Genomic DNA, 16,263 nt, shown 5'->3' with positions numbered 1-16,263 from the left:
AGGCTGTGGATCATGAAGCGCCCCTTAATAAAAATCATGCAATTTTGAGCCTTAATAATAATGCACAACTTGTTTTCATAAAAAACAAACTTATATAATTGTAGTTTCGCAGTATCAAATACTCACCATTCATGTATGAACATGAGATGACAATGTGAGTTTTACATTAAGCTTAAGGGGGTACTACACCCCTGGCCAATTTTGTGCCTATTTGTGCAATTTTCTCAAATATTTTAGCACATTGGTGACGAGAAAGATATGTATATTATAGGGGCAAGGACTACAACTACTGTACTGAAAATTCAGCAACTCAAAGCAAGTAGTTAATTGATTTATTGATCAAATATTGGTTTTCCCTCATTTTTGACTGTAACTCCACAACTGTTGTCTGTGCTGAAATAAATTTTTCAGTGCAGCAGTTGTAGTCCTTGCCCCTATAATATACCTTACTTGTCACCAATGCGCTTTAATTTTTGAGAAAAATGCAAAAATAGGCACAAAATTGGCCAGGGGTGGAGTACCACCTTAATACACAAGGTAAAATAATAAGAAATGCAATGTTGCAAGGTAGTCAATAAAGAAGACTAATACACATTTAATTTTATATTCAATATTGTTGATATATACCTCCTGCAATTTATTCAAATTTAAATTTGAACCAAGACAGTTTGAATACATTAACACTTTCTTCCATTGCTGGATTGAAAGACTCGATGCTTGATATTACTCTTCACAAACCGTTTCTCAAATGTATGAAAAGAAAAGTAAACATTTTAGTACTGAAGAAACTGACTGCTCATTTTTACCATTTTATTTGTTTAGAATTGATACTGATACTTGCATCCATAAGCTGAATTCATACTCCATCGGTGAGCGACGAACAATTGGTTTCTAGCCAATGAGCGATTGGTTTCTAGCCAATAAGGTAGTGCGCATTTTGTTGCGCTGTGAAAGTGCACTACCTTATTGGTCAATCGTCAAATACTAATTGCTCGTCACTCGACGATGGAGTATAAATTCAGCTATAGTAATTTCCAAAGTCAGTACCCCTTCCACAATCTGCTAATACTAATAGCACACATAAGCAGGTGCCATTTCAACCTAGAGAACAGGAACCAACGTTGTGATAATGTTATTCTATAATAAGCAAACATAACACTGACACATGCAGAAACATGAAACAAATCACTCCTGATTTATCATGCCAATTTCCATCTCGTTCTAAATTCACTCATTCCAATAGTAATCATCAAGGGAGAAGAACGATTGGGATTTTGTGTGTCTTAATGGGTGTCATTAATTGCATCCAGAAGATTTTTCTCCCTTCTCACAAAATTTTCCACTACTTCTCTTCCCATTATTGATTGCTATCTTCCGTTTTTCATGACAAGCGAGCAAAATGCCTGCATGAGTCAGATGCATACCAATAGAAGCAAAGTAAAGGAGGGAATTATAGCATACTACAAATCTGACAAAACATTGAATTTGAGAATCTTAACCATCTACTATTGCAATATAATGAGTGGTAATTAGATAAAAATACGCTACAAAAAGTCGGTGGTTTTGCGGATTCGATACCAAATACTATAATATATATATGCAGTTGCAGCCACATTATTGATTCCATTGCATGAATGGATCCTACATGATATTAATAATTTTAAAAATATGGGCAGAGAGAGATTCTTATTGTAAATCAGTAATCACCATGAATAATAACACCTTCTTTTTGTCCATTTTTTTTAACAACTGATCAAACAATGTATTAATCATATTAATAATCAGCCCAATCCAATGCTTATATCTTGCCTTATAACTCACCTAGTTCTGGGTACATAATAATGTATTCTGTGTTACATTGAGGACAGCTTATATCTTGCCTATAACTCACCTAGTTCTGGGTACATAATAATGTATTCTGTGTTACATTGAGGACAGCTTATATCTTGCCTTATAACTCACCTAGTTCTGGGTACATAATAATGTATTCTGTGTTACATTGAGGACAGCTTATATCTTGCCTATATAACTCACCTAGTTCTGGGTACATAATAATGTATTCTGTGTTACATTGAGGACAGCTTATATCTTACCTTATAACTCACCTAGTTCTGGGTACATAATAATGTATTCTGTGTTACATTGAGGACAGCTTATATCTTGCCTTATAACTCACCTAGTTCTGGGTACATAATAATGTATTCTGTGTTACATTGAGGACAGCTTATATCTTGCCTTATAACTCACCTAGTTCTGGGTACATAATAATGTATTCTGTGTTACATTGAGGACAGCTTATATCTTGCCTTATAACTCACCTAGTTCTGGGTACATAATAATGTATTCTGTGTTACATTGAGGACAGCTTATATCTTGCCTATATAACTCACCTAGTTCTGGGTACATAATAATGTATTCTGTGTTACATTGAGGACAGCTTATATCTTGCCTTATAACTCACCTAGTTCTGGGTACATAATAATGTATTCTGTGTTACATTGAGGACAGCTTATATCTTGTCTTATAACTCACCTAGTTCTGGGTACATAATAATGTATTCTGTGTTACATTGAGGACAGCTTATATCTTGCCTTATAACTCACCTAGTTCTGGGTACATAATAATGTATTCTGTGTTACATTGAGGACAGCTTATATCTTGCCTTATAACTCACCTAGTTCTGGGTACATAATAATGTATTCTGTGTTACATTGAGGACAGCTTATATCTTGCCTTATAACTCACCTAGTTCTGGGTACATAATAATGTATTCTGTATTACATTGAGGACAGCTTATATCTTGCCTTATAACTCACCTAGTTCTGGGTACATAATAATGTATTCTGTGTTACATTGGGGACAGCTTATATCTTGCCTTATAACTCACCTAGTTCTGGGTACATAATAATGTATTCTGTGTTACATTGAGGACAGCTTATATCTTGCCTTATAACTCACCTAGTTCTGGGTACATAATAATGTATTCTGTGTTACATTGAGGACAGCTTATATCTTGCCTATAACTCACCTAGTTCTGGGTACATAATAATGTATTCTGTGTTACATTGAGGACAGCTTATATCTTGCCTTATAACTCACCTAGTTCTGGGTACATAATAATGTATTCTGTGTTACATTGAGGACAGCTTATATCTTGCCTTATAACTCACCTAGTTCTGGGTACATAATAATGTATTCTGTGTTACATTGAGGGCAGCTTATATCTTGCCTTATAACTCATCTAGTTCTGGGTACATAATAATGTATTCTGTGTTACATTGAGGACAGCTTATATCTTGCCTATATAACTCACCTAGTTCTGGGTACATAATAATGTATTCTGTGTTACATTGAGGACAGCTTATATCTTGCCTTATAACTCACCTAGTTCTGGGTACATAATAATGTATTCTGTGTTACATTGAGGACAGCTTATATCTTGCCTTATAACTCACCTAGTTCTGGGTACATAATAATGTATTCTGTGTTACATTGAGGACAGCTTATATCTTGCCTTATAACTCACCTAGTTCTGGGTACATAATAATGTATTCTGTGTTACATTGAGGACAGCTTATATCTTGCCTTATAACTCACCTAGTTCTGGGTACATAATAATGTATTCTGTGTTACATTGAGGACAGCTTATATCTTGCCTTATAACTCACCTAGTTCTGGGTACATAATAATGTATTCTGTGTTACATTGAGGACAGCTTATATCTTGCCTTATAACTCACCTAGTTCTGGGTACATAATAATGTATTCTGTGTTACATTGAGGACAGCTTATATCTTGCCTTATAACTCACCTAGTTCTGGGTACATAATAATGTATTCTGTATTACATTGAGGACAGCTTATATCTTGCCTTATAACTCACCTAGTTCTGGGTACATAATAATGTATTCTGTGTTACATTGAGGACAGCTTATATCTTGCCTTATAACTCACCTAGTTCTGGGTACATAATAATGTATTCTGTGTTACATTGAGGACAGCTTATATCTTGCCTTATAACTCACCTAGTTCTGGGTACATAATAATGTATTCTGTGTTACATTGAGGACAGCTTATATCTTGCCTTATAACTCACCTAGTTCTGGGTACATAATAATGTATTCTGTGTTACATTGAGGACAGCTTATATCTTGCCTTATAACTCACCTAGTTCTGGGTACATAATAGTCCCAAACAAAATGTTTGGTAGACTCATAACCGGTGCGATCTTACCTTTCCGATGTTGATTAAGATACTTCTTGCATCGATCCCGAGATGCGGAAAAAACCAATAGTCATTTTGTCCCACATAAATGAATAAATAACAAAAACCCCGATCCCCGGTGGACTCACCCAAAAGGTGACGTCACACCATATGATCGCCCTTATCCGACTTGGGATCCCCTACCGGACCAAACTTGTAGGGGTGGCGGGGTCGGGATAATCAACATCGGAAAGGTAAGATCGCACGGTTATGAGTCTACCAAACATTTTTGTTTGGGACTAGACTCAGTACACCGGTCGATCTTACCGCTTCCGATGTTGATTAAGATACTTCTTGCATCAACATCTGAAAGATCGATCTAGCAAGTAACCGGACGGATGGAGGTACAAGATTGGTCAGCATCTGATCAGGGATCGGGGCGGTAGCGATGGTTTTCGCGAGGTCAGAAAATATTTTCCCCAACGGTCGGGAAACAAAAAGACCACGCGATCACAGACATAAACCTCCTTACTTAATAAGTTTGGTGGTTAAGAATAGCGACACTGGTTCTTACCATGCTGAGTATTCTGTATAGTCTGAAAACCTGGTACCCGTACACCACCGTATTATGATCGCCGAACAATGTCCCGGTAAACCTCCCGCCCGTCTCTGATTACTAACGTAAACGGAAGTATCGTGAGAGAAGGCGAAGGTGGCTTCCGGGACACCGCCTGCTAGATCTCCTCAAGGGACAACCGAACGGTATACCCAAGATGATGAGTCGAGTCGAGTGGGTCGTGGGACGCGAAACCTTCGCGATCCCCCGGACCCCACCAACACCTGGACCAGCCATTGCGACAGCGGCTGGACCGAAAGGCTCTGTAAGGGTGATGAATGCGGTCGTGAGTCCTCGCAAGGCTTGTGTTCGGAAGAAATAGTGCTGCAGCGCCTTTATCGGACACCCCAGCCTATCTTTGGCTTCAGCCGAACCTTGCCCAGCCCTGGGGATTGGAGAGGGACGAATGTCGGTATGCACCGCGCCCGTTCAGAGTCACGAGAACAGAGCGCCCGAAACAGTGTCGCTCCAGTGTTTGTGAACACGGAAGCTAACCTCGAGACCGTGTGCAACTCAGCACCGCCGTCCGAAGCCAACGCCAAACCGGAAAGCCATCTTGAGAGTTACGTATTTAAGCGCCGCTTTTGACGGAAGGTCAAAAGGGTGACCCTTAAAGTAATCTAAGACTGTGTTGGGATCCCTTAGGAGGATCACTTTCCTTTTGGTAGACACTGCGTTGAACATACCGTCGAGGCGTGAGACTAATAAGGTAACCATCGGCTATGATAGTCGACCCGCCTCGAAACCTCGGTGAATGGAGAGGACAGCTGACTTATAGCTGGCCCCAGTGGCCCGCTGATGTCTTGCTTGGAACTTTTCTGTCAGAAACTCCGGAACTAGCAGGACAGAGGCGATGGCGGGTGGGCTATTTGTGTCATTGCTCCAAGCGTAGTATGGAGCCAGACTCTGGCTATACGCACGGAGGGTAGACTTCCGTCTAGCCCCGGCGATGAGAAAAACAGCTTCTGATGAAAAGTATCCCTCCGCTGCGTGTTCCTGGTAAGGGCCATGCAGCTAACTGCAGGTGCTCTAGTGATAGACTGGTACCTCCGCTCCGGGCATCCGGAGTAGATCTGGTACTGGGAGTGCCAGCGGCCTTGCCGCTAGCAGAATGACAATGCAGTCTTCCCACCCGATCTTGGCCACCACCCTCATGAGTAGTGAGATCGGAGGGACTGCATAAGCTGTCATCCCTCCCCAGTCTATGGACAGAGCGTCCACGGTGAATGCTTTGGGGTCCGCGACCCTTGAGCAGTACACCGGCAGTGGATGATTGCGATGAGATGCGAACAGATCTTTCGAGGGGTGGTACATCCCTTGAAGATCGCCTGAGCGACCTGCGGAGCAAGGGACCATTCTGCTGGTCCCGACACACGTCCTCGTGACAGATAGTGCGCGAGGATGCTGGTGACGCGCCAGCGATGTGTATCGCTCTCATCGTAATCTGCCTGAACTTGCACCACCCTATCAGGTGTCGTGCATGCAGGCTCAATCGTGGTGGCCCGGAGTCCCCTTGTCTGTTGGGGTAGGCTACCACGGTTGTGCTATCCGTCAGGACAACGGTATGTGATTCCACGATCACCTCCTCGTAAGCGAGGGAGGTTGATGTGAAACTCTGTCTCTATGGCCCCCATAGGCCCGAGACGGAGTCTCCGTGGATGTGGACCCCCAGCCCCGCTTTTGACGCTATGGTTGTCACCACGTGACATACCGGGGTGCAGGAAACCTGACACCCTGGGTCAAATTGGGCTGATGGGTCCACCACCAGAGTTCTCTCGCGATCTCCGACAACGGAACCGCGAGGGATATTGGGTGACGACTGGGCCTGCAAGCAGGCTAGAAGGTGTAGTTGGGTAAGCCTAACGTAGAAACGGCAGTACAGCACGAGGTCTACCATACTGGCCATTAGGCCTACCACCTTCATCCATGCCACAGCGGGTTTTGCCCGAGACTCGCCAAGAGTCAGGCACACCGCACCATGTTCGTCACCCGCCGGGTGAGAGCACCGCGAACCCCTCCGTGAGGGTGATCCGGCCCCTACAAATAGTGGTGTTCATGCGTCGGGACCACGCTGGACTTTTTTGAGCTGATCAAAAATCCAGGGTCCCGCACCCCCACGGACTATCAACCCCATGAGACCCGTAGTCTTCAGTGGAGTGCGTCCGTGATATGAGCCAAACGTCCAGGTAGCAACTGATGTTGACACCCCTGTGCTTCAGGTACGCTGCCACCGCTCTGACCAAGAGTGTTAAACACCCTGGGAGAGATGGACAGGCCTGATGGCCGGTATCAAACTGGTAATTTTGATCCTGTACCTAGAAGCGCAGATGCCTCCGATCTTGAGAGGCGATTGGCATATGCAGATAGGCGCCCCGAGAGATCTAGCGATGCTGTTCCCATGCCCCTGATGGGGCAGGCTAGCACCGAGGCGAGAGTCCCCATTCTGAACCTCTTGGGCCTGAAGAACGTGTTCAACAGCCTGCGGTTCCGGATGGGGCTCCGTCGCCGCTGTCTTCCTTGGAGCCAATGGCTCCAAGATCACCCGTAGAACGGGGGGTAGACCGGGACAATCGCCCGCTTCGTGAGAAGCTGTGTGATCCCTGTCAGTAGTGCCCGACGCTGGGGGCCGTCTGACGGTACTACTGTGGACCTCTGAAATGTGCAGACGAATGTGGGGAGACTGGGTTGCCAGTCTGTAACCCCCACTCACCACTGACCATACCCAGGCGCTCAGAGAGATGGTTTCCCACCTCTGGGTGAAAGCCATAAGCGGCCCACTGGGAGATCCCCTGTGGAAAAACCGCTGAGCCCCCCAGGAATGCTCTGCCTAGCTTCCCTTGGAAGAGCGCTTGCTCTTCTTCGGGGCTTGCCAGCTGATCCTGTGCTACCCTTGCGCCTCCCAGAAATGGGTGCTGCAGAGGTAGTGGGCTCGGGTACTGTTGGTGGTGCACGGCCTGCTGAAGTCGGAGCTCCTACCCATGGTAAGGGCAGTTTCCGACCTCTTCAGAGTGCTCCCGTTGGTAGCTTATTTGCACGGTCCTCCACCGTAGCGCAGAAGCCTCCAAAGAGAAAAAGGACCCTGCCTTTCCATCGCGTTGAGCGATTGGAGTGGCAGGCCCCTCCCCGGGCGCTGAGTGGACACCCTATGGGCTAGGCCCATGGAGCTCTCGTTGAGGCTAGCGGTTAGCACCGCTAATAGGCTCACCTCGCGGAAGAGCTCAGATGTTGTCTGAGCGTGAGACGCTTGACGACATCTGGGTCCCTCTCGGATCCCCTCAGGTAGGTCCCGTGGTCCTCCCGCGCTACACGCAGAAGAAGCGTGCAAGCACGCGGCGTCATAGCTCTACTGAGCTCGACAGCCCTACGATATCTACCCGTGAGGTTTGCCGGGAATGAGAGTGCAGGCGTCCCCAGTGAGGAAGCAGCAGCTGAGCATCCTACTGAAAGGATCCCTGGTCCTCCTCCATGGACTCCCCCTTAGGGGTGTCCGGAGGAAGATCAGTGCTGTTGCTCCCCTCGCGGGCAGCGGGGAAGGAGACTGTAGTGATGTCACTACCGGACTCAGCTTCCGACTCCTTTCCCTCGCCCCCAGTATCCGTATCATGCTCCGAAGATGACGGTAACTGAGGACGGGCATCTGAAAGCGGGTAAGAAGGCATAACCACTGTGTGGCTCGCCGACTACCTGCCAGCAGAAGAGGGAGTACTCCCGCAAGACCCTGAGGTATCCGCCATGGCACCACTGGGTCCGCAAGATGCTCTCGCAGCCGTCGTCCTAGCGCTAGCAGCACGGGCCTACCCTGATCAAGATCTGGGTTAGCTCCATGCCGGCTGGCCTGGTCAACAGCTGATGTTGGTACTGCGTGGCCATCGCTAGGCGACACTTGCCACGGTGCTAGGCCGTGGAAGAAACACCCTGCGGCGGGTACCACGGGGCATACCCAGCCGGCAGCTGACCCTGAAAGGATCCGCCACCAGGGTAACCCCATGGTACTGTAGTACCAGCACCGCCTCCCCCTTGTTGCCACAGAGACTGTGGCGACTAAGCGGTGCTGCGGTACCGGGTGCGGTATCAGCGTGGGTACCCGTGAGGGTTCCCAACTGTGGACCGCTGTACCCTCGCCACACTGCGTTCCCTGTTTGGGGGATCAAGCTGTGTGCTGGCGTGGTACCGGCGCGGTACTAGCATGGGTGCCCGTGAGGGCTCCCGGCTGTGTACCACTGTACCCATGCCTCACTGCGTTCCCTGCAAGGGGATCAAGCCGTGTGTATGGGTACCCCGCTATACCGGCTGTCCCTTGGCTAGAGGGAGCTTGCCTAGTACCACGGGTAGCTGAGCGTGCAGATACCCCGATCAATCACCTCGCCACCTGAATAGGCAGCGCCAATCAATGGAGCTATGCCCTGTTGATTTGACAGTGATCGATCAAGAGAGGGTCATTGACCCATTGACGGTAATGGATCACCCACGCTCCGCTGGCTCTCGAGGACATAAGTGGGTTGTTGATCAGCTAGGCTGTTCAAGCTACTTACTGTACCCTCTAGAGCTTCGCCCAAGGTCGCTGTGTGTGGCGGACCACTCACGGCAGCTATGGGCGGGTGCATAGCGGCTACCACTGAAGTCAAGCCGTAGCTCGCCTTTGTAGCTGCCACCGAATGCACCTGGGTCGCTGTCCCGTGAGAGACTGCGAGCCCAACCCCTGAATAATCGCCAGCCAGTCCCTGTGGACAGCCAGCAGCTATTCTAGGGCCCAGGGTATCACTCGGCGGTCCCGCCATGGAACGCTGCCGTGTGACAACCCCAGTTGGTTCTGCTAAGACTACACCCACAGCGTTAGCAGCGGTATCGCCTCTGCTGAACCCATGCATGCTAGGGTTCAACCCAGGCAAGCCCGGGTACCCTTGCATGCTGCCCGTCGCTGGCTACTACTGTGGCTGTTTGAGCCTGTAGATATGCCTGCAACAGACGGGTGTCCTCCTGCTAAAAACCCGTGAGGATTTTCGCTAGAGGACTGGTATCCTCCTGCTACAAACCCGCTTAGGGTTTTCGCTGGTGGTTACCGCTCTGCTGCCTGCTACTTTGCTCCGACGTATAGTCAGTGCTTTTCGCTGGCTGCTGAGCCTTTGGACGCTTAGCAGTCCCGAAGGAACCGCCTGCTTGTCCGGGACCGGAGCCCCTTAACAGACCTGCCATGACCCATAGGGGCTGTCACAGCAGAAGAATCTACCGTGTCGACTGGTATCCTCCTGCTGCAAAACCCGCTAGGGTTTTCGCTGGTGGTTACCGCTCTGCTGCCTGCTACTTTGCTCCGACGTATAGTCAGTGCTTTCGCTGGCTGCTGAGCCTTTGGACGCCGCTTAGCAGTCCCGAAGGAACCGCTTGCTTGTCCGGGGACCGGAGCCCCCTTAAGCAGACCTGCCATGACCCATAGGGGCTGTCACAGCAGAATCCACCGTATCGACCTTACCAGTGCCCTTGGTAGATTTCTTCTTCGTCTTATGGCGATGACGGAGCCTATCCAAATCGTCAAGCTGGAACTCGGAGAGTCCTAAGCAAAAGAAAGACATCTAGAAGATCGTGAGCACTCCCTGTGGGTGAAACAGAGCGGGTGTGGGTCCCGCTCCGTCACCAGGGAAGGGCAAGCCCGACAGGGCCGAGGCGAAGCGAGGAGAAAAGGGAGGGGGGCACTACCCCCCCCCCCAACACGCGACTCAAGCCCAGTAAGCAAACCTGAGCACGGAGGCTGGTCGCTAACGTTAGTGGTAAAGTAAGGACTGGCTAACTTTATTACTAAAATGTCAGACGGGTCCCTACCAATCCCCACCGTATGAATATCTGATTAACTCGTCTTTATTGGACGGTAATGAAGACATAACGATAGAGTAATCACCCTAACATAGCAACAATAACCTACCGTACATGAAATACAATGTGTATGTACAAACATCTATTGTAACTTACAGGCTGCAATGGTTGTTTACGTGGGAAACAAAATGAAGGGCGCAACGCGCGGCCATTTTGAATTGCTCGTGTGTCCCGTATACAAACTGAGGCACGATATGTAGCTAAGTTTTGGATCGCTTTTTGTCACTTTTTCGTCAGAAAATGCCGTCAAAACTATCCTCAGTCGAACAATACCGGTTTGGTTTTACCTAAGGTGTGAAACTACAATCGATATCTCGCCTTTGGTCGAGAAATTGATACACAGTGCTATGAACAATCGATAGGCACGTCTGTGTCAGTCGGAGACCAAGGAGGATAAGGGCGATCATATGGTGTGACGTCACCTTTTGGGTGAGTCCACCGGGGATCGGGGTTTTTGTTATTTATTCATTTATGTGGGACAAAATGACTATTGGTTTTTTCCGCATCTCGGGATCGATGCAAGAAGTATCTTAATCAACATCGGAAACGGTAAGATCGACCGGTGTACTGAGTCTAATGTATTCTGTATTACATTGAGGACAGCTTATATCTTGCCTTATAACTCACCTAGTTCTGGGTACATAATAATGTATTCTGTGTTACATTGAGGACAGCTTATATCTTGCCTTATAACTCACCTAGTTCTGGGTACATAATAATGTATTCTGTGTTACATTGAGGACAGCTTATATCTTGCCTTATAACTCACCTAGTTCTGGGTACATAATAATGTATTCTGTGTTACATTGAGGACAGCTTATATCTTGCCTTATAACTCACCTAGTTCTGGGTACATAATAATGTATTCTGTGTTACATTGAGGACAGCTTATATCTTGCCTTATAACTCACCTAGTTCTGGGTACATAATAATGTATTCTGTGTTACATTGAGGGCAGCTTATATCTTGCCTTATAACTCACCTAGTTCTGGGTACATAATAATGTATTCTGTGTTACATTGAGGACAGCTTATATCTTGCCTTATAACTCACCTAGTTCTGGGTACATAATAATGTATTCTGTGTTACATTGAGGACAGCTTATATCTTGCCTTATAACTCACCTAGTTCTGGGTACATAATAATGTATTCTGTATTACATTGAGGACAGCTTATATCTTGCCTTATAACTCACCTAGTTCTGGGTACATAATAATGTATTCTGTGTTACATTGAGGACAGCTTATATCTTGCCTTATAACTCACCTAGTTCTGGGTACATAATAATGTATTCTGTGTTACATTGAGGACAGCTTATATCTTGCCTTATAACTCACCTAGTTCTGGGTACATAATAATGTATTCTGTGTTACATTGAGGACAGCTTATATCTTGCCTTATAACTCACCTAGTTCTGGGTACATAATAATGTATTCTGTGTTACATTGAGGACAGCTTATATCTTGCCTTATAACTCACCTAGTTCTGGGTACATAATAATGTATTCTGTATTACATTGAGGACAGCTTATATCTTGTCTTATAACTCACCTAGTTCTGGGTACATAATAATGTATTCTGTGTTACATTAAGGACAGCTTATATCTTGCCTTATAACTCACCTAGTTCTGGGTACATAATAATGTATTCTGTGTTACATTGAGGACAGCTTATATCTTGCCTTATAACTCACCTAGTTCTGGGTACATAATAATGTATTCTGTGTTACATTGAGGACAGCTTATATCTTGCCTTATAACTCACCTAGTTCTGGGTACATAATAATGTATTCTGTGTTACATTGAGGACAGCTTATATCTTGCCTTATAACTCACCTAGTTCTGGGTACATAATAATGTATTCTGTGTTACATTGAGGACAGCTTATATCTTGCCTTATAACTCACCTAGTTCTGGGTACATAATAATGTATTCTGTGTTACATTGAGGACAGCTTATATCTTGCCTTATAACTCACCTAGTCCTGGGTACATAATAATGTATTCTGTGTTACATTGAGGACAGCTTATATCTTGCCTTATAACTCACCTAGTTCTGGGTACATAATAATGTATTCTGTGTTACATTGAGGACAGCTTATATCTTGCCTATAACTCACCTAGTTCTGGGTACATAATAATGTATTCTGTATTACATTGAGGACAGCTTATATCTTGCCTTATAACTCACCTAGTTCTGGGTACATAATAATGTATTCTGTGTTACATTGAGGACAGCTTATATCTTGCCTTATAACTCACCTAGTTCTGGGTACATAATAATGTATTCTGTGTTACATTGAGGACAGCTTATATCTTGCCTATAACTCACCTAGTTCTGGGTACATAATAATGTATTCTGTATTACATTGAGGACAGCTTATATCTTGCCTTATAACTCACCTAGTTCTGGGTACATAATAATGTATTCTGTATTACATTGAGGACAGCTTATATCTTGCCTTATAACTCACCTAGTTCTGGGTACATAATAATGTATTCTGTGTTACATTGAGGACAGCTTATATCTTGCCTTATAACTCACCTAGTTCTGGGTACATAATAATGTATTCTGTGTTACATTGAGGACAGCTTATATCTTGCCTTATAACTCACCTAGTTCTGGGTACATAATAATGTATTCTGTGTTACATTGTGGACAGGACACTTTGGTAGAGCTATTGCCTCTCTGTTTTTCATCTATCCATCTCTGTAGACACATCTGATGTACCCATTTGGTGGTGCCACGGCAGCGACATGGCCTCGTCCAGCGTGCACTTCGGTCATCATCTTCTGTAGCAAAACATACCCAACAGGTTCTCCTATAAGAATAAAAGAAATAGTAATATTGAAAACAACATATTCAATGGTAGTACCAAAACCTTCAAAGAAATTATTATACATGTAATTCAAACATGTAATCTTTCATGCTCAGTAGAAGGACTCCTTTATTCCGAAGAAGAGCAGAATCTAGATTCATAACAATTTTTTACTGTACCGGTACAAATTGTATACAACTTAATATAAGTTTATTCTTAGACATGAGAGAGGTTTGGAAAGCATATAATTTATCCCTCTTGTAAATCAAATTAGGCAAATATGTCATACAATCCAATTCTCTGAATATCTTTTCTGCAAAATAAATTATTTAATATCAGAATATGTAAGCTCAGTGTCATGACATACAAAAAGTCTAATTAGTATGAGATATGCAGCTAGACGTAGGCAATGTATGCTAAAAGCACTGCTAAAAGCATCTCTAATGACACGGTTGTAAAAATTACTATGTAATAAAACATACACGAGTAAATGGTACAGCACACTGAATTCCAACTACAAATGGTGTTTACCAGTCTCTGCACACACTATTTTGCTGAATTCATTCCTATATGCATTGTTTTCTAATTTGGAATTGTTGTGAGATGTTGTGGGCCCAATTTGCTCTTACTTTTTTCCCAAGAGACATTATATTTTACCTTTGATTGTTATCAAAGCAATCATATTTTAGTTTGAATATATTCAACTATTAAATAGTCTCCGATGAAACAGCATTATTGCAAGGACAAAAATCGGTCAATAATTAAATCGGAATTGCAAAACAGGTGGATTTTATACGCTTTTATTTATCTATGTCAAAATGCATCCACAAATATCATTCTCTGCCAATAAATATCTTACTGACAAAGAAGTGTTTTTGATATTTAATATTAAATAACTTGTGTGTTTACCAATTTTTATTTTTATTGAGCCCTAGTTTTATGAAGGTTTCACCATTCCATTGCAGTGCAATTAGGCGTACTTGTATTAAGGGGGTACTACACCTCTGGCCAATTTTGTGCCTATTTTTGCATTTTTCTCACAAATTATAGTGCATTGGTGACAGAATATGTATATTATAGGGGCAAGGATTACAACTACTGCACTGAAAATTCAGCAACTCAAGGCAAGCAGTTATTGATTTATTGATCAAATATTGGGTTTCCCTCATTTTTGACTGTAACTCCACAACTGTTGTCTATGCTGAAATATAATTTCCAGTGCAGTAGTTGTAGTCCTTGCCCTATAATAATGTACATATATTACTTGTCACCAATGCGCTATTGTTTTTGAGAAAAATGCAAAAATAGGCACAAAATTGGCCAGGGGTGTAGTACCCCCTTAAACCCACAACAGCAATTCGCAATCTGCCAATAAAATTTAAAAGGTTTATCAACTTATCATGGGATTGTCAGCAGGCAAACATTATTTTCTTCTCTCTTTTTTTTGTTCTCAATTTTGTTAAGTACAGGTTTTTGTATACTAACTACTAACATCTTTGAAATTAAATTAGGCACTTCTCATCAGAACTGAATGGGCAGATAATTCATCGAGAACTGAAGGGGCAGACTCCTGTTTCTGTAGCCAACTTTACTGAAAACAATACCTTCATTTAACTTCTTTACACAAACCTGAATACGAAACTTATTTTGCATTGATTTACAAACAAATAAAAATTATTGTTTGAACATATTTCATGACTGTGATTACTATTCCTTAGTGTACATCAAGTGATGCGATGGTCAAACATGTACTTTCAGTGTAATTTTTCACTGGAGAGTCTGACCCACTTGAAATGAACACTGATCAATGTAATTGGACAGTGACTAATTAAATATGCAAATTAAGTGCTAAAATGTACATGAAATTAATATCACCCTTATGGCTTCTTCCTATAGGAAATCAATATACAGGGTTGCTAGCAAACAAAACCATCTGGTCTAATGACAAAATAATGGGTCCCTTCTCTAGATACTCCATTAAATTTATACACCAAAAATCAATCAATCAGTCTAATGAATGAATTCAATTACACATTTGAAGTAATGGTATAATAGCAAATTATTGACCATCAAACTGACCCATGTTGATCGTAGGGTTGCCTGTTTTAATTAATACACCGGTATGTGACTTTTGTGGTCAAGTATGAATCCATCAATTTCTGTATGAAACATCAATATCTTAGTGAATGAAGCAATGACTAAGAGACAGAATAAGAGAAATCTCTTTGTTAAGTATTCATTCATGTATAATTATATCATCAATTGTAAACTGACTATACATTGATAGAACAGTAATGAGTGAATTGATATAGGCCTTCATTTCAAACTATTACTTGCCCTTAGCTATGAGCCATGAGTTGCACTTTTGGGGCCATAAGTGAAGAAAAGAAGGAAAGAGAGAGCAGTTCAAATGCTAGTTTTATGAGGCTTCTTCAAGGGACTCACTTGTTTAAAATCCCACAATTTCACATATCATAGGATGCCACACTTTAACATCAACTTTACTATTGTTTGCTACCAGGTTCAATGTTCTTCGAGTATAGAAAGCAGAGCAAAAAAATATAATATGCTGGCAAACATACAAAATAAGCATGATCTTAACAGTCATACTCCATAGCTAATACCGGTCTCTTGAGGATGTAGCTTCCATACTTTGAAGTTCTAACATATACCATGTGCAAAGTATGAGTGTATTCTTGGTAGCTCCAGGGAGGATGAAATAAGAGCACACTTCCTCTCCCATAATAATCTTCTCTATTCTACAC

The 16,263-nt window shown here is 43.6% G+C and overlaps 1 protein-coding gene across 1 annotated transcript in view; it reads right to left on the bottom strand.

Annotated features, from left to right (window-relative positions):
• LOC140148619 (E3 ubiquitin-protein ligase MARCHF5-like) overlaps positions 1 to 16,263 on the bottom strand; it is a 50,559-nt gene that overhangs the window by 13,158 nt on the left and 21,138 nt on the right. Inside the window, exon 3 of the mRNA XM_072170638.1 lies at positions 13,296 to 13,501. Coding sequence (XP_072026739.1) covers positions 13,296 to 13,501 — 206 coding nt within the window. The remainder of the gene's footprint in view (positions 1 to 13,295; positions 13,502 to 16,263) is intronic.

Source organism: Amphiura filiformis, chromosome 1, assembly GCF_039555335.1.
Source record: "Amphiura filiformis chromosome 1, Afil_fr2py, whole genome shotgun sequence".
Classification (NCBI taxonomy): Eukaryota; Metazoa; Echinodermata; class Ophiuroidea; order Amphilepidida; family Amphiuridae; genus Amphiura; species Amphiura filiformis.
Note: the sequence above shows the minus strand (reverse complement) of the source record. Positions and strands in the feature narration are given on the sequence as shown.